The sequence below is a fragment of the Synchiropus splendidus genome, chromosome 1, assembly GCF_027744825.2.
Source record: "Synchiropus splendidus isolate RoL2022-P1 chromosome 1, RoL_Sspl_1.0, whole genome shotgun sequence".
Classification (NCBI taxonomy): domain Eukaryota; kingdom Metazoa; phylum Chordata; class Actinopteri; order Syngnathiformes; family Callionymidae; genus Synchiropus; species Synchiropus splendidus.
The window spans coordinates 57824937-57844503 of NC_071334.1; the positions used below are offsets into that span (position 1 = coordinate 57824937).

Here is a 19567-nt window from a genome sequence, read left to right on the forward strand (position 1 = left end):
TCCATGAAGATGCCATAATAATATACAAAGCAAAATATGGGATTTTCCTGATTCCAGGATGAGGCATAAGCATTGTCAAAAAAATCATGTTTTTCAGCACTCCAGCACCAAAAATAAAGGGTGGAGATGTTCTGAGATTATACAAGGGAGGAAACTGGGTTATAAATTCTGTGTGTAAACCAACTTCAATTAGTGGCAATTCATTTTCCCTTGAACCTTTGTAACACTGTGTTTAATGTTTAAAGTAGTTTTGGAATTGATATTCATGTTTTATCTATTCAAATACAAATTTACTCAAGACCTTTGCATAAGAAACATTTTGCATATTTTTAAATTTCACATTTTGTGGCGCAGTCTATCATGTCGTCAGAAACACTAGATGAAGAAAACTAGTCTGTCAGTGATGTTAAAATGGTGGAGGATTTCAACTGTTTTGTAAACTATCATTTGAGAATCGACATTCTGCTGCTGACTGGGCCACTGGAGACATCCAGGCTTCCATGAAAAGCCGCTGGCTCTGCTAAATGAGGCATTTTATCAATATTTTACCAGCTACAGGAATGCATGCCTGACTTTCTCTTTGTGAGAAGCAACATTTGACATTTTGCCAATCTCTCTTCAGAAAAAAAAAAAAAGTATAACTTGATTTTGGGATCATCAGTGGGTCAGATGCCACGCTATGTAGCATGGTAATTAGAATCCTGCAGAGAACAGACTGAGCAAGGGAATGCAGATGAAAGGGGGAAGGTGGAAGAGAGGTAGCACTTCTGGGAAAGTCAGTTTACCCAACAAGCACTCAGGAAGCACTTCAGTTGTCATGACAGCGTCCCCCTGTTGGGAAGATGGTGGAGGGACAAAGATGGAGGGGAACTGCAATACAGAGCACAGCTTTTGCTGGAAGTACCTAATCGGAGCCAGGCAACAAGCATCATCAAAAAGATGAATGGCGCAGCTTTTTGTAGGGAAATGAGGCTTCCTGCCACTTATATTTTCATAAATGCAACACCAAACTGAGGCACTTTCAACTGAATTAATCTATTTAGAAAATATGAAAATGAAAAGATGGTTAGATGAAGTCACCAAACGTGGTCTTTTTTCTCACATCATATACTTCAGACAGCATGCAGCATGCCTTTGATTATATATTTCAAAGTCACTTTTAATATATATATATATATATATATATATATATATATATATATATATATATATATATATATATATATAAATAGAAAATAGAAGCAATATTAGCTCAACCTGTCAGACAGGTGGTGGCATCAGTGGATGTTTGACGTTGGAAGAAGTGAAATTGCATTGTGGTCCAACCCAAATATGCTGCCTTACACCGTCTACCTACAATCATCCTAAATCAGGATACATGGGAATAAGATCTGTCACTACATACATACTGCATGATACATCACATGATTCCATTATCAACATATTATTATCATCAATAATAATAATAAAATGCAAGACAAGTACTAAACACTATGTATTAGCAATAACACGAGGCACCCTAACCCTAACCCTAACCCTAACCCTAACCCTAACCCTAACCCTCAGAAATACATAATATGATCCGAAATAAATTAAGGCTAAGTCACATGCCTAAAATAATAATCAGTTATAATAATCATAACAAAAAATAAGATTTACACAAATAACACTTATTTATCAAGACTATAATTGTTTGGAGTACAACCGGGAAACGTATACAAATTTGACTGTAGCTCAAGATCAATTTGAGGAGTGGGGAAAGGGGAAAGAGGAGAGGGATGATGGTGAAATCATCTTCAAAAACCAGAGGGTGCAGATGCTGGAGAGCGTCAGTGTGTTACGCAAGACACTGTAATACTGCTGTCACCACACCTTCAACCACAAAGCCCACACTGCCACGGTGAAGTGCTCGCTTGCTATCCCATTATTCCCAAAGGGAGGACAGCAGAAGGCCTCCTCGCATTACCATGCCAGTGAGACAGTTTCTGAAGGCAGCATCGTCACTAGGACCAGATTGAGTTTGACATATGCTCTAGTGACGTGTGACGGGCAGCCAAACATGGAAGAAGATCAGGGGAGCCAGAACGCTGAAATCAAGTATCGCCCAGAGACATACAGCTTTACTCACAACCAAACTCTGCCAGCGAGAGGGATTTTATCATTCCGGGCAACCACATTATTGATGTAACCAACAGTTATTCTCATTTGTATTCCACCTCCCACCCCCACCATCTCCAACAACTTCACTGCCCATATTACACCTCCAAGCTTTTTTTTTTTCCCCCTTTCTCTGTGGAAGTTCACAAAGCTGTCAAACGTCAGATTCTGCCTCTATTCCCAACGCTGCCGTCAATGCTCATCCCATCAGCTTCCCATCCTCATGAGTCCTTATTGGAATTCCATTCTTACACCATGATTCCAGTTTTATCTTCAACACCAATGAAGAATTCCATACGTCCTCATTATTCCCATCACCACCATTTCACCAATTGCCCCTCCCCCAACCCCGCACACATGCGGATATCCACTCGAGAACTTGCAGCCATCAAATCCTCATGGAACATCATTTCATGCATGCTATTAACCCTTGTTCAGGAACAGATAAGCAGTCCTTCAGAAAATGCATATTTCTTCTCTTGAAAAGACCTAAGAAATGACAGAAGAATGAATTGCTCGAGGCATGAAAGAAACCTGGGAATTACATCTTGCAATCACATTGAATTAAGGCCTTTATTTTAAAATATCAAATTAACAGTTTAAAGTTAGGTTATCATTTCATTTCTCTATTAGTATTTGCAACACAAATCACAGCACAATTATTATACTAGCATTTTTGTGTGTATTCCAACGGAAAATAATGTGGTGTTGAAGAAGTCATCTTCATTGTCTGAAGTATGGGGGCAGTGGTACCTCAGTTTAGAGTTTAAATACGAACTCTTCCCATTGGCTCCCAACCCAAAAAAACCAAAGCAAGAATACCCCCATAACATTGTTGCGGGACGCAGTATGTGGAGGGGTCATCAAGGACTGCAGCAGCTTGAGACTCACAGCAGGAGAGGGAGCGAACGAGAGTCCTGGAGGATAGTGCAGGACAGGTTTGACTCGCGAGGGCAGCATCAGAGCTGTGTCTGCTGACTGGTGGCCAATAAAAATGTCTTCTCTTCTGTATTTATTTTGAATGAAAGCGTATATCAGTACCTCATAAAAGGATTTCTTTGCATATTTTGAGTACTTTCAGAATCAGAACACACATTTGTTACCCCGAGAATGCAGTGTAATTTAATAATAGTAGTGAATTATCTCGACGCACCATCAATAACACCCTAACCTCACCTGACATAATGATTCCAATAATCTCTTCAGGTTGTTCTTCTTCAAACCCTTCAGGGTAGTACCCCAATCCCTTTGTTGAAGTGACATATACAGGCGCTTTCTCATGCCTTCCACCTCCTCTGTCCTTCCATCCATCTGCCCACTTCTGTCCTCCGTCCCCGTCTGAAACCACCTCTGAATCAACACTCATCCATCTTGATGTCTGTGGCCTCACACCCTGCCGTGCAAAATCCTCTATTTATCTTTTGTCCCATAGACATCCTATCATTTCTCTTCCCTTCCAACAATCCATCCATACATTCATCTTCCCATGAATGTAACAACCCCCAACCTCCTTTTCTCTCGTCAGTCTTTTTGTGCTGGCAGTCCCGCAGGCAATCACCAATTATCCCAGCTAAAGTTGTGCCAACATCTATACATCATGTGCCCCCAGCCACATACACTGTATCTATAGCTGTCATCTGACATGATATCATCTCTGGTGTTGTAAAATACAAGTCTGGTAATAATCTATGTGCACATATATTTGTTTTCTGGCAGCTTTTCCCTGCAGTGATAATAGTATACACGAATGTTCTATATAATTTCAAGATAAAAGCAAGTGAGCATTACTGCTGACTTCTTCAGAGTGAGGGTCAAGAACATGTATAACAGCAGCCTGTTCATGTAGAAACGGAGGTGGTTTAGCCGTGTAAAGAAGAGGGCTGGTCTGCACAAGGCAGGTGCAGCTGGGGTGAGTATTTAAGTGAGATCCAGAAGCAGATGAATGGAATTTCATTTCAGAAATGACGTTCCTGGATTGACTCACAGTACTTTTACCATTGACAACACTAAAGTAGGGGTGAAAACAAGGTGGCAACTACCAATACAGAGACACGAAAATGATGGACGGTCAGAAAAACAGGAAGAAACACCGTTAGTAGAAGATGGGAGGATGGGGAAAATCACAAAGACATTAAGTTTCAAAGATATGACACAAAGCAAAGAAAAGACGGTGGCATTTATATTCTACTTGTGGCAAAGCTGCATGAATTCATGGACTACTAGTCAGCTCACACACATACACACACCTTGATGCTTCTATAAAGGCTGAAAAAGTTCTTGAAAAAAATGCGACCAATGCGGTGCGCGGACAGCAGCAATATCCATCCATGTATTTGATGGAAACGTATCCAAAGTGGACTGAAAACTAATTTACACACCGTGCAGGTTTCCAGCTGCACATCTGAAAGACAAGCCGTCCAAATGAGCGGACACTCCAGTTTGAAATCCGCGCACTCTTTCAACAAACGCCAACGTGATTGAATTGCACATGAAAAACGCTGTTCTGAAGCAGCGAACATATGGTTACGAAGCTGTGAGAGGAAACCTCCCCATGTCTCTGTAAACACTTTCAAAGGCTGTCAGTTTAACAGTCTTATTTGCATATTGAACAGGAAGAAAATCATCCTTCAGCTTAATTGCAGGATGAGTTACGGTTACGTGCATTGGCTTCATGTTGCTGTAGATATGGATCATTGTGAACAGAGTAAAATGTTTCCAACCATAAAAAGACAAAAATAATAATACAGTTGTGAATGTTGTATCTTTAAGATTCATACAAAGTATTACACATACTACAGCTGTATACCATTTGCAGCAGGCTTTTGGCTAGAGGGGTGCACGGCGTCGTGGGAGTGCCCTAAACTGAAAAGCATGAGAAATTGAATGCTCCGTTTTTTCACAAGGAGACCTTAATCATTAGTGCCACTATAGCGCCCTAACTGGAGTGCCATGACGCTGGTGTTCATGAAACTGAATTTGATTGAAAGCCTTCTTGGACCCGAGGCTTTGCCATCTTGAGCTCCATATTTTTTTTCGGGCGAAATCTTGCAGACACCCGCATTCAATTGGTTGACGTCAACAGACATTCGGACACCCTGCCCCAAAAAAGTAAAGAGGAATGCCTCCAATTGCCAACAATAGGACAGAAAACTCATTGTCACAATTGAAAACATAAAGCCCACTCTCATAGCTGCACCAGTTTAGGGGTAAAAACTGGAAATAAAATGCAAGCTTGCCTTGTTCAAAATGTGTTCCTGTTAGACGTGACTGAAACGACAGAATGGTTACAGAGTTAATATCTGTGTTTGAAATGTTGATGGGACATGACCACATATCTGTTGGTCACTTTCTTGGGTGTATTTAAACAACTATTGCACTCCACATTATCCGACCTATTTTACAAGGATCACCCAACAGCACTACAAGTAGTGTTCCTTTGTTTTAAGTTTATCTTCAGGAAAACATAGGCCAACTTATAAACGCATCATAAAGAACAACACAATAGGGACACCATTTTTTTCAAGTAATAATGTATGATGATGATGATAAAGAGTCACAAAAGCAAAATATGTCCTACAGCTGTCAACCACAGCTAAACACTGTCATCATCCTCATGTCTCAAAATATCCAGGCAGCAAATAAGGCACGCTCCACAATCAAACAGTAATAATGATGTATTGTACCAGACACAATGCAAAAAGCTGATGTAAATGAGGCATTACCAACAGACTTAGCAGATGTCATTTAACTGAATTGCAAATACAAATTGCAGGCAGCTGTAGACAAATGGCAAAAACATATTAAAATACACAAGTGGATCAAGTATAATCTGGAAACTAAAATTGCAAAGATGTAGTGAGGACAGAATGCTCAGTTGACGGGACTCGGCAAACTAAATAGCAGCTTGCCAGTAAATCAATAAACAGCCCATCAATAAAGTTCAATAAGTCTGAGTGTGATGCTTTGCATTAGCAGTGCATTTTTCATGCATGATAAACAACACAAGACCATGTAACCCCTTGATGCTGGGGAGAAAAAAAAAAAAATCAACCAGACTTCTGCATCAAAGTCACACAGAGGGATCTCAGTAGAAAGAATATGTCAGCTGTGTTGGTCCAATAAGCAATGGTATGCAATGAAGGTGTCCCACATGTACAGTGATAAAGTTTACAACTAAAGGTGACAATGACCGAGTGAAGATTCGATGAGAAACTCAGAACAATCACTTGATCACGCATGATAGCCGTTTCACGCATGGTTTTCCACACCACTCAAATCCACTTGAGGCTGCACAAGGAGAGTGTACCGTGCAAATTTAGAGTACAGCTAATATTGGCAAAAGAGTGGTTCAGAGAAATACACAACACACACGTGGCAAAAAGTAGCTAAAGGTGAGGGGAAAGTTTTGGTACAAGCAGAGCGGCTGCGAAAGGAAAGCACTAAAGAGCTCAGGTGCTCGTGGGAATACAGTCTTCTAAGTTAAGCTACAATAGATGCAGCCTGAAACACTCTCAGAAGATGAAGTAACTAAACCCACACTCGAGTACACAATGCAGTGAGCAACGACTCATACAAAAATAAAAGTCAACGACAGCACACAGTGCCCACATTGAGTGCTTATTTAAAGCAGGACTACGCTCGTTTCTTACTAGAAGGATAAGAGATAATTCTGATGATTCTCTGAGTCTATGGATTCAGCACTACTATACCTCATCCATTATTGAACATAAGCACAATAAGTCATCACTTTTCACAGAATTGATCAAGAAATAGTGCACAGGACACAAAATGGGGACAAAGAAATGCTGCGTGAGGCTAAAAACAATGCAATGTTGAGGTTTCAGAGTCAAACGATTTGCAAGAAAAAGAAAAGATGACAGGAAGTGACCTGCTTTACTGAGCAAATGTTTAATTGTGACACTGAACGGTTTAATTTTAACACAACAAAAAAAGATGCTCAGTTCAGAAGATTTTCTGACCATGATACGAAATACCACATCAAACTTTATGAAATTGTTTACAGTGATAATGAATGAGTTTGGGTGCAAACCAATACCAAACAAAAACATATTCATCACTCCAGAAATATGATTTTTATGTAAAAAAAAAAAAAGAATCCTACCTTGACATGACCCGTTTATTTCCTCAAATCCTGGCTGGCACACACACTTCCCAATTGGCACCAACCACTCTCCTTCCAAGCTGCAATGCATCCTGGGAGGCTCATATAGAGGCAGGGAGTTATTCACACAGCGTCCCACCACCTCCACAAGCTGTGATGCCTCCGAGCCTGGGATCGTGTCGGGAAACTCTGCTAGACTTTTCACAAGAAAAGGGCAGCGTTTGTAGAAAACCCGCACAGACACAAGAGCGATACAGGCTCCCAAATCCTGGAAGGCCAGGTAAAAACCTTTACGAGTCAATGGACCTAAATCGCGGATTTCTGTGTTGAGCTTCATCACACGATCTCCAAGGTCGAGCTCAGTGAAGCTCTCATCCGCTGCTATTGTGTCTATTTTAATGTATCTGCTCTCCTTCAGGGCTCGGTCTTCCTCGTCTGTGATACCGACTCCATCTCTCATCTCGCCGTACTCCATTTCATCCTCATCTCCGTCCGTCTCATAGTAGTACATGTTAAAAGTCTCCTTGCAAGTGCCGACCCCACCTGGAAGGCTGTTGCAGTCTCTCAATGTGAATTTGAGCTCGATGAAGACTCGCTGGGCTCCCTCTGTCAGGATCCAGTTAGTGTGGAGCCAGTTGTTCTGGTTCTGCTCCATGACTCGACACACTTGGTAGGTATGGATGGGTGCGTAGTCTTCATCCACTTCCCCGATCTCCTCCCACTGAAGCACATAACAAACAAGAAGTAGATTATTTGTCAGAAAGACAAAAGCAACTGAGGTACATTTTCAGAAAACGGCCAAATGATTTTTCATTAAATTATTATTACATTTAAAAAGGTGCTTCGGATTGTGCAAGAAAACGAGTATCATGGGAAATGCACAGAGAAAGACTGATCAGTAGGTGAGACTTAAAACTTTTCTTAATTTAGACGCAGTTCTATCGTAACATGTTTAGTTCATTAAAACAACTCCTTTCCCCATCAATTTACCCACTCATACATCATCAAATCACAAATTCTGACTTTAATAGCCACTCATGGCACCACTTAGAAGCATAGTCACAGGTGAACATTGCTGATCTCAAAATGAAGATCTGACTTTTGATTTTGCCCCTCAGTGTAGGGTTACGAACGAACCCTACAAATTTTACTGTTCTTAAATTCTTCCAGAATTTTCGACAGTACGCTTTTCCTTGGTTACATTGACTGATCACATTCATGTTGTCCCAACCAACAATGGGACAAATTTACCACAATAAGTTGCTATGGTGCTGTAAGTCAGCATGTCTTATACACACAACCTCTCAGTTATGGGGATGTAAACACGTGAATGAAACATAAAGCTGTGATGGTCGTTGAAGAAAAAAAAAACACTTTCTAGATCTCCTCAGTGTTACAAAGAAAAACAATTTGAAAAAAAATCTAACAGCATGGCATACCGTATCCATTTAACCGTCACACGTTTGAAATCATATTGAGTGGAACCCTAACAACCATAGAAAGCTCCATGAAAGAAAAAAATGGGGCAGGCATTTGTGTCTGTGTGTACTCGCGTGTGTGTCAGACAGCAGCATTAATTCTTCCTACAGGTCTCCTGGGATTTGGCTATTATCTGCATCACTAGCACTCTCCCATAGTTAATACAGGCTCTTCATCATGTCACCCTAATATGGCCACAGGGACCAGACTATGATCTGGTGTTATACTTTAATAGCCCTTATTAATCAATGCTTGCAGTAGTTGTTGCCAACAATACCATCTTTCTGTCTGTCTCTTTCTCTCTCCCTGCCCTGTTCACCATCTGTCTTTCCCGTCCTTATTATTTGTCACTCCTCTCCATTTATAAGCTCCTTTTGTTTATGGCATTTTTAAGCCGGGCGACCCATTTGTGACTGAATGCAGTGTCAGTCAAAATGAACTTATTGTTGCAGATTGGTGTTTTGCTCACATCTTTCCGCTTGGGGGATTTCACTGTCATAAAGGCATTTTGTCATCGTCTTGAACATGTCTTTTCAGTGATAAGACATGCATTTAAAAGCAGGTGACGAATAGGACCGGGTCAGTAAGCAATGACACGTGGCTGACAGACTCTAGCCCAATCATTTCCGATGCACGCACTAAGCCTCTTACTGGTTTGATCACACAGACGCCATCTGAAATGAGCCACTCACACACCTACACACGTACACGTAACACAGCAGGGAATCAACCTTTTCCTAATGATTGAATCTATGACGTTAGAAAACATTGATGGTGTTGTTAGAATATAAAGGCAGATTTTACGCTTTACGCTTGGCACACTCAGTAACACTAAAATTAAGTGACACATATTCATTTTATTTTATTCATTTTATATTTAATTATTTAAAGGCAAGGAATGAAAAGGACAACAGATCTCCCTGAAACATTTCAAGACATTAACCCCCACCTGTGAATAACCCACCACTCCATTGCAGAATGTTTTCCCACCACAGTTGTACGAGGTCACTTCGTACCCTCGGTTTCCAGGGAGTCACCATTCCACATGCATATTTCATGGAATCTTTACGGATGTCTTTACATGGTATTAGGCGGGTTACCGCAACATGGGTCAGTGACAAAAGTGCTGCATGGCAACACAAATGTGTCAGGATCACCCACGCTAACACATCAACAGCTTCTCCTTGCACTGTCGTTAATTGAGTTTTTTGTTTTTTTTGTTGATTTCCAATCACTAATTCATACAACAAACGTTCAGCTTTTCTTGTTTTTGAAACATTTTCAGTATGCCGTCTCACCTTCCAGGAAATTGGCACAACCTTTTACAGTCATTACATACATTACGTATTACATTGCATTACATACAAATTTCATCCATCATACTGCAGTAAGTGCATCTACACATGGCTGTTGTAGAATGGAGATTTAAGCTTCCACCAAAACATTACTTATCCATTGATGGATATTTATTGTGAAACAGAGATATAAAAAAGACTCAGCGTTAAGCTGATTTATTGAGGATTCCTAATTTCAAGGGTTCTTTTTGTCTTCACCTCTCCTTCACCTCTGCATCACCCTATTTTCACTTTCTTGCATGCACTGATGTCCCTACAGGCTTCCTTCTGGCTCCTCATTAGTGTCTGTGTTTGTTTTGTTCAAAGTTATTTGTGTAGGTGCGATTTTGTGTCAGCATTTGTGTGTGCGTCACATCCATCAGTCGACTCCCCTTGGCTACGCCGAGTGCCCTCCTGGCTACAAGTCAGTGAGGCTCCCTCCAACTTATCATTATCACCCATTACCGCTGACCGTCCTGACACTGTAATGGAACTACTTGTTTCCTCTTAAAAGAACGTCCTTTCACACCCATTTGACTTTTCCTGCATCTTTTTCACAGATTTCTCCTCCTCACAGAGGTAAACCCTGTTTTTATCCCAGCCACTTCACCCCTGGATGACCTTTGCTATTAGCTCAGAATTGGAACAATAACAGCAATTATATTATCCATTGTCTGGATGTATCTTCATCACACTACAGTAAGCTTTCCATTCACTGCCAAATGAAAGAGTCGAGTGATGAAGTAAGTACCGATAGGAATAGGGCACGGAGTTAAAACACAAAAAACCTTCAACACTACGAATTTGACAAGACACCCGGCCTCAAATCACTGCACCAAAATTGAGCGCAACCAAGAGGCTAACTGAGTGAAAGCTAACCGGCGCGAACCTCATGTAAAACCAACGTAATGGAGTTTATTGTTTTAGACAAGCCATGATCGGGACCTCAGACAGACACAGATCCTCATAAAAAAGCTCCAAAAAGCCTCTAATGCTCTCATTTGAATGTACCAGTGAGTTAAAAGACATAAAAGACCGAACTTAGGAGTAGGATTTTCCCATCAGAAGTGCTACAGACTTCCCTCCAAGTGGCACATACCAGCTGCCAGCTGTAGTTTAGTCGTTGCCACAGTTGAAAGATTCCGATGAAGATTTGCAAATGACATAAGGGTGCTGGAAACTCTGCTCTTTGATGACAGCTTGGTGTTCTCTGCAGAGTTCTATTTAAATAAAACAGTTTTCGGATTTTCCCGATGAGAAGGAGGTAACAGGCAGATGACACAGATAAATTTGACAGCCAAATGATGCACGCTGAGAAATCCCAGACCTCACTTAGCGTTCCTTACAGCCTGATCTTTTATCTGCAGTTGCACACACATGCACCATCAATCCAGCGCTACAATTGTGGAGTAAAAAAGCTGTAAAACAATATGACAATTTGTGCCATGTGAACAAGAATGGATTGTTTAGCATCAATTTCCAGGCAAGGCCAAGTCTTGAGGGAACAAGTCGGAATGAGAAAGGACAATTAAGTTTAGAATGTGTGAAGAGAATTCGGAACATCTGTTGACATCTCGGCGTATTCTCCTGAAATTAATCTGGTGCAGCCCATTAGGCTTCAGTCTCCATTATCTATTTAGCTTTTGACACGTCTAATTACATACAATGATTACCTTAAATTGGTTAATACAAAGAGCCACACAAACAATGATTTCCAGGTCTGAATGCAGTTATTTATACCGTGGGTTTGCGAGAATCATAATTACGACTTCATTAATAAGAGCCCGGCCGCACGCTTTTGTCAGCACTATCTTTCACATCTATATTCAGCCGCAGTGGACTACGGCTTCAATAACCGGGATGAGGAAACAGCGTGGTAAGCACTTTTAGTTTGGTTTATACATCTGCATATTCTCAAACAGGATTTGTGACTAACATACACCAGTATAAAGTCGCAGTCGTGCAGATCAAATCTATAGTCAATAAGAGTCTGCAGCATTTACCACATGAATAAGAGAAGAGACTATTATGCAAATCAACTTTCACCTGAAGCATTTATTACATCAAAGATAGAAACACCATCACTTTGCTAATCATTAACTCTGTGTTGCTAGGAAATGAATAACCAATTCTGAATTGATAAAATGGTAATGCTTGTCCACGTAAAAAAACTACTGTAAGTCGCAATGCGCTTTGGAATATCAGTATTGTTTCATAAGAAATGCAGCTAAAACAATAGCCAATGGGCAAATGTCAATACACTCAATACACTACAGAGTGCAGTACACTGTAATGATTCAGGGCTAGAATCATTACACTGGCACATCTTGTCAAGAACAAGATGGCGTGTCCTGTCCTATCAGATGTATTATGGATTAGATAAACAGCTCATACTCTAACTGAGCAGTTAAACAGGCAGGTGCTGAGTAACTCTCAACTATCTTCTGAAATAAAACTGAAAGATCAAATGTGTCATTTCTCAATTCAGCGGCTTTTACTGCCTTTTATGAATCTGTGCAAATGTTGCTCAACTAAAGCACTATTTGATTAATTACACAAGTGCTACCTTGGCAGTTTTCAAATACGTAACTCAAGTAATTGTGACAAATATGTACATGTTAAAAAAAAGGTGCTGGGCAGGAACTGCATAGAAAATGTAATGTTTACTCTATTGTACAGTTTAGCCTCATAATCTCTTTTTTAAATTATTATCTTAAATTGGAAAAAAATAAGATTGTGAAATAAGTGACTAGGAATAAGTTAACATTTTTGAGTCTCGAATGAAAATTCAGATTTTTTTAATGTAAAAGCGTACAGATCAAAATAAGCACGACCAAGTAAAAATTTAGGTGTGTGTATGTGTAACATGCTCGTAAGTTCAGTCTCCTCGTCCCTTGTCTCTCATAACTACTAACTAGTCTGTCTTCGCTCTCTTAACAGGAGGGCCACTCTGACATCAGACAACTCTCCTGTTGCATTTGTGCCACAGGAGAATGAACAGAGTGAGCCCTCTTGCCGGGCCCTCATCTCATATAGGAGTCAGTCGTCTCCTGAGCACAGGCTCAGTTTAGCTCACTGGCGAGACTCACGATGGTAAAATACTGATGTAAAATAGCATTACATTTTATAGGGTGTGCTTTTTTATACAATGCAGACCTGGGCGATATGGCCTGAAAAAAAATAGATTCACGATTTTATACAATTTCCTTATTAGATTTTGTTTTTTTGACAAGCATCACATATTTCAGGTACAAATAACGCAAATATATACTAACTAAACAGAAATAAACTTGAATTTAGTAGGGAATGTAAACATACTGAATCATACAGTGGATTAACAACAGCCAAACATTTTAAACTCCTTTAACAATAACTTAAACAAGTCATTTAAGCTGTAAGAGTATCAAATTTCACAGTTCACCTGAAACATAGGCTTGTATTGAAATCAAGATCATTATATGGTTCTGATGTAATGAGCTGTGATTTCACATGTCTGAAAAATGTGGTGAAACGGCAGCAGACAGCTCTGCTTCTGTCTGCGAGTGAGTTCGACCCAATGAATTAATAGCTTTATCGCGCAGGCTTAATAAATTGTCATTAACAGTTGATTGATTTGGTCTCAAAATAATAATAATAATGTTGTTTATCAGGAATATTTTCTGGGACAATTTATCGACCAGCAAAATCTGTTATCGTGAGAGGCCAAAAGCAGACATAACCCAGTGTGTGACACTATTACTTCCCAAATTTCAAATAATTAGACTATTTATCAGTTACGAAAGTCACACTGTTCTATCATTAATAATAACAAGAGAAGGACTCCACTCACCCCATTCTTAGGGTAGGCCACCCATCCAAGGTCTCCCATCACAGAGCGGGAATCCAGTAGGTTCACTATGAAGCATCAAAGAAAAAACATTAAGTTGATAAACAGTTGAACTTCTTTGTTCCTTTAAACGATTATTATTTGTGCTTGCACAGCAGTGCCATCATCATTCCAATGAGTATTCCATGAGTATCATCCGAGGTCAGGTCACCAGAGGCAGCCGCTGACGTAAAGTGGCCCAGATTTTCCTCTTCCCTGAAATCTCCTCCAGCTCTGTAGGAGGAATACCCAACTGTCCTCCCAGGTCAACATGCCCAAACAGCTCACAGTGGAGTATTCAAGGAGATGTCGCCCTGCAGCGAAAGCTAATTTCGCCCACTTATGTTCAGGATCTCCGTCTTTTGGTAGCTACCTAAAGCTTGTGGACTTGGCGAGAGTAGCTCAAACCCACCTTACAAGGAGAGTCCTCATGATTGTCCATCAAACACCATGTTTCCCTCACCCAAGAGCAAGACTCCAAGACACACTATAAACATGGTGGCCATCTCTGACTTAGCCTGGTTTGAAACACTAATAAAATATTGAAAATGCTATCACAGTTTTCAAAGCTTTAACTGTGTGCTCTGTGTAACTCAGCTGGATCCATCATGTCAGACTGCATGTACGACTTTCCACTCTCACTCATGGTTGGATTTCATGGAGGCTTTCCCAAACAGCATTCTCACTCAATTCATAAATCTCCAAGGTAAACACATCTGCTAGCAGCAGGTCTGACAACAGTGACAGTTTACAATGATAAGACGTGTAACTTAAAGCCCGTCGGGTCAGAGTTCAGTCTGTCTTTATCTCATTTATGATAACACTGGCTACATTCTGTAAACACATCGCGCTCACAGGCTAGAAAAAAAGAGAGTCCAAATGAGTGACGCATTGTTATGCTCCTGAAGTTTTACTCTCCTTGCAAATGGGCCAGATAAAGTCTCCTTCCCAGACTGCCTCCAGAATATCTAACAAGATGCAGGTTTTAGTGCTTTCAAACTTTTTCTGACAGTGGTTTCACATGCTGAAAACACAGCAACTGATTTCTTATAGAGCAAATTTAAAAAATGGTAGTTGACTTTTGAGGGGTGTTACTCAGAACAAATCCTATATAAACTTAATTCTTCTATTAATAATTAAAATATGTGTGCATGATTATTGCACTTGCTGTGAGTGTGTGTGTTTGTGGGTGGATATGTGTGTGCACTACAGTATATTGCATGTACAGGAACAATTCAACTTGATTATTATGATCAGCTTTACAATATTAAAAAGCATTTAACTTCTACACTTTAATCTGATGTAGTTTTAGTCCTGATTGTCTGACACGTTCTATTCATCGAGTAATCGATGAATAGAACGTGCAGAAGAGAAGGCCAGGTTATTGAAAGTCAAAGATGACATGAAATACAGTTCAAGTCAATACACAACAAACAGTAGTAATGCTGAGCAACACGACAGCACTGTTACTTCCACCACAGAGGTTGTCCTCGAAGCCGTCGGTTTGTGTTTCTTTGTCTTCAAAATAACTAGTAAAATGATTGACTGGTTGAAATTTTCAGGAAATATGTGCAATGGGAGAAGGGAAGGGAAGGGAAAGGATTCTTTAACATTGGGGAAACAGGACCATTTTCTGCATTTCTATATATAACTAAAAAAAAAGTTTCCACAAAATATCAAAGAAAACTAAATAATCTTCTAGTTTTGTCTATTCAATGACGGCCCTAACCACAAACCATGTTTTTAATTGTGGAGAAAAAATAAAGCAGAACCAATCAAAAACATATTGTATTGTTAAAAAAAATCTTTATTATTTTATCATATAATTATTTATGTATTCAATGGCAAAAAAATCTTAATCATTCCCCTCAAATAGCTCAATTTAGAAGTCATTGTACCAATTTTCCAAGTGGTCAACTTCATCCAGGAAGCTGTATATGATCCAACAAATCACTGCGTTATTTGATACCAGAGGGTATCGTAGAAACAAGAAAACCATTCTGTGCAATCTACAAAAATTCAAAAAACAGAAACCAAATGAGTCCCCGCATTGACTGGTAAATAAGAGTCCACCTTGTTTAGAAATATTGGAAAAGGCAAACTATGAGCATTTCCTAGCTGGAAAAACACTACCAGTCTGCAAACCAATAGCTGCAAAAATGCACAGTCCAGACTGCTCTGTGAGAACAGCAGCTGAGGTCGGCACTCACCTCCACCCCATCGAAATACGCTACAGCCTTACTGCTCTGTGGAGAATAATAAAAGATGTCCTTGGGAGGCGATCAGACAACTAATTAGGCCATAAAAAAAAGAGATAAGTGATGCTGAACTAGATCAGAAAGAATACCTTGTTCACTCCGTGAGCATCAAACCATAAAACATGTTTGAATCTTGTTTGACAAAGATCTGCCTGAGTTATTGATTTTCACTCAATGACCTAAGAAGATTAATATTTAAAGGATCACCAGAGATTTACCTAAAATAAAGAGTCAACGTTCCATCATGACTCATAGGCGAAGACAAAATTAGCAGGGATTTGAATCCGCTGTATTTGTTTGAACAAAAATCCCCTAAATTGTATAAGAAGTGGGTGTGATTCAAGGATGAAGTCCTCTCTGACAGATGATGCACAGGAGTGAGATATCATGATCAGGACCCACGTGCAGAAGCAGATTTGAGGCATCTGGAGTTGTGATGAGCCGATGAGACATTGATCAGTGTAAGTGAAGATTGATTAGCATCGAGAGCGGAAATTAATTAATGACGCGCTGAACTGTTTCTCTCAATTATTCAGTGGCATCAGATAATTTATTCCTTGCAGTGTTTGGTTTCTCATCCCCAACTTTCTGATGGCTAAGCATCTCTCTGCATCCAATGAGAGTCTGGCCGACCTTTTTAATACATTAGATGACTGAGGGAATATCAAAAAACAACGTCAACCGTTGTACTCTTTAAGTGGCCAAGTACTAATGGCATTTAATGGATTTCTAAACTCCCAAAACTCCTAAGTAAAGGACTTATCAGGATCATCAACTTTATATATTTTTAAATATAGACATTTAATCAGCTTTTTATGGTGCCACTCACTTAGTTCCATTTTATTCCAAAATACAGCCATGATGCAATTGAGTCAGGACTGCTGAACCTCCACTGGTTTCATAATGCAAACCCATCCCACCGTGACGCCTCCACCGTCCACTGACCGCACAGTGGGAACTGCTTTTGTGAACATAAACTTTAGACCAAATAAATCTGCCATCAGAAGAATAAGCAGGTTGATGAATGCTCCTTTTTTCCCGGATGATGTTGTCTAACAGCTCTGAACAATAGTGTTCATCTGAAGCTATTAAAACGCGGCTCAGGCAGTGCAGACAATAGCGTGGGAACAATGTCCAACACCCTTTCATACTTGCCGTTTGGGTCCCTTGAAATTCCCATTCTGGCCATTTCATAATTAAATAAAGAAGGCGCTTTTGTATTTCAAATCATCGTTTGAGCTACCTCATGAGAGATTTATAGGGAAATCTTTGGACATGCAATGCTGTGACCAGAGTAATCCACAGCCAACAAAACCAAGAACAAAACTTAAATTTTGAAATCATGATGACCCCCTCATCGTGCTGCCTTAACAAACCACACGCAAAACTTTGACCCAGCTTTGACACAAAACCAGCAAAGACATGGACATATTTTAAACCTCTCACCATCTGTAACAGCCACTGAGATTTCAACTATTATGACAACAGGCCAAGATGAAGTGAAACGTCAGATAATGATATAAACCCCAAATAATTTATGGTTATTATTGCCATGAAGCGGAGGGATACAGACATCGAAATGTTGAGTTTGAGCAACAATCTTCAAATGGTATCAACCTTTACATTTAATATTGAATGGTCCACCTGAAGAAGTGAAGAAGTGGTCTCCAGTGAAAAGACTATTTAAGCTCTCATGGCACCAGCCAACCAAATCACACTCAATGAAGATGAAGCCAACTAGGATGCCCATTTCACATTACATTTAAACCTCTTCATCACCTTTAACGAAAACATGGTGACCGTAAAGGCATCATATGCATTTCAACATTAAAATATTTCACGCTCAATTTCCTTTCAATGCACCACATAAAGTGTGTCATGTCATGACACGCATTAGTGGGAATCTAAAACGCACAATATAATGCACATCCTGAAGTTCAGCCACGTCTCATGAAGAATAATGTTTAACCCTGAACATGAGCTAAATGAGGTCAGTTTGAAGAATAAACTATAGTAGTTTGGTCAAACAAGCTGTCATCATTTTGAGACAGGTATACAGCAGTTTTGGAAACCTGAATGTCACACAGGACCAGTTCACTGCAGCACATCACCTCGAATTTTATCAGTTATAGATGAGATCCTTAAACGCAGCATCACAAGACCAATGTCGATATTATTTGTGTTAGACCATCGAGGCAACATAAACATTATGATCAAATTAATTCATCCCAACAGTGATAACGGGAGCTGAAATGGGACCAGAGCAAGAATTCAATTGTCTATCTGCTCAGCCAGCGGTGGGACCATATAGAGAATATTCAATTTACCGCAATCTTAGGGACCTGAACGCATCATTTCTATCATAGTTTATAGTTTTCAGCGCGCACATTAACGCATTTAAACAGGATACTCCTGTTCATGTTGATGTGTTTTGATGTTCTCTGTGATGACGGCTGTATTTAGAGGATCATACAGCTCATGTAAATTGGTACTGCAGAGTGTGTTCGCCCGGTCGAGTCTGGGTCCCGTTTTTAGGACCGACACCGCGGTCATTTTAGGACTCACTACACCACGATGGGACAGTTGTCAGACTCGCGTCCTGTGATGAGAAGACCACAGCAGTGACCGGTTCTACTGAGTGACTCAGTAGTAAACCATACGCTGTCAGCACTTTAGTTCCGAGTGGTTACCTTCATTCGCGGGGATGCACCCGGTGCTGAGCAACGCCGAGCTCCAGACACACGTCCACGCCACCAGCCGGACGCCGCTACTCCACCGGCGCGTGTCCATGGTGCGTCCAAAGCAGGGAAGTCAAGCGGTCGCGAGGCGGTTTGCTCCTGAACAAGTGCGGCTGGAGTCAGGATGAAGCGGGGCTCCGCGGAGGAACCATGAGTGAGTGCCAGCCTGCTCGGTCCGGAGCTCGTGCTCTGCAACGGCGCGAAACAGTGTCTGACTGCACGAGCTTTGGATTTGGAGGGGCGGGGGCGCGCCGGAGGAGGCGGGACAACGCTCAGCATGTGGCCAATCGCTGAGCTACCTCAGGTGAGCTCGTCAGCTGTCAGCTGAGTTATTTCTCTATTAACGCATGAGAACTGCACTGTGAGTATTATGAAAATAAACTGAATTGCAATGAACATAAAATAGCATCAGGTGAATATTACGTTTTACAGCTTGTTGCCTTTTTTTCTACTAATATTCCATTATTGACGAGTATATATATATATATATATATATATATATATATATATATTTGCTAGGCTCAGGTTATTTGTGTCATATAAACTTTTTTTTCTTTATCACTTATTTGCCATAATAAGTTTGCAGGCCAGGAAGGTGTCATTATGTTTATTTA

At 40.3% G+C, this 19567-nt stretch overlaps 1 protein-coding gene across 2 annotated transcripts in view; it reads right to left on the bottom strand.

Moving 5' to 3' along the window:
* The window catches only part of LOC128753373 (ephrin type-A receptor 5), a 52533-nt gene extending 33385 nt beyond the window's left edge, over positions 1–19148 (bottom strand). For both annotated transcript variants that reach the window (XM_053855011.1, XM_053855021.1), the window contains exons 1-3: positions 18906–19148; positions 13922–13986; positions 7280–8000 (exon numbers count right to left, since the gene is read on the bottom strand). In XM_053855011.1, coding sequence (XP_053710986.1) covers positions 7280–8000; positions 13922–13986; positions 18906–19005 — 886 coding nt within the window. In that variant the 5' untranslated portion in view covers positions 19006–19148. The remainder of the gene's footprint in view (positions 1–7279; positions 8001–13921; positions 13987–18905) is intronic.
* Between the last annotated feature and the right edge of the window lie 419 nt (positions 19149–19567).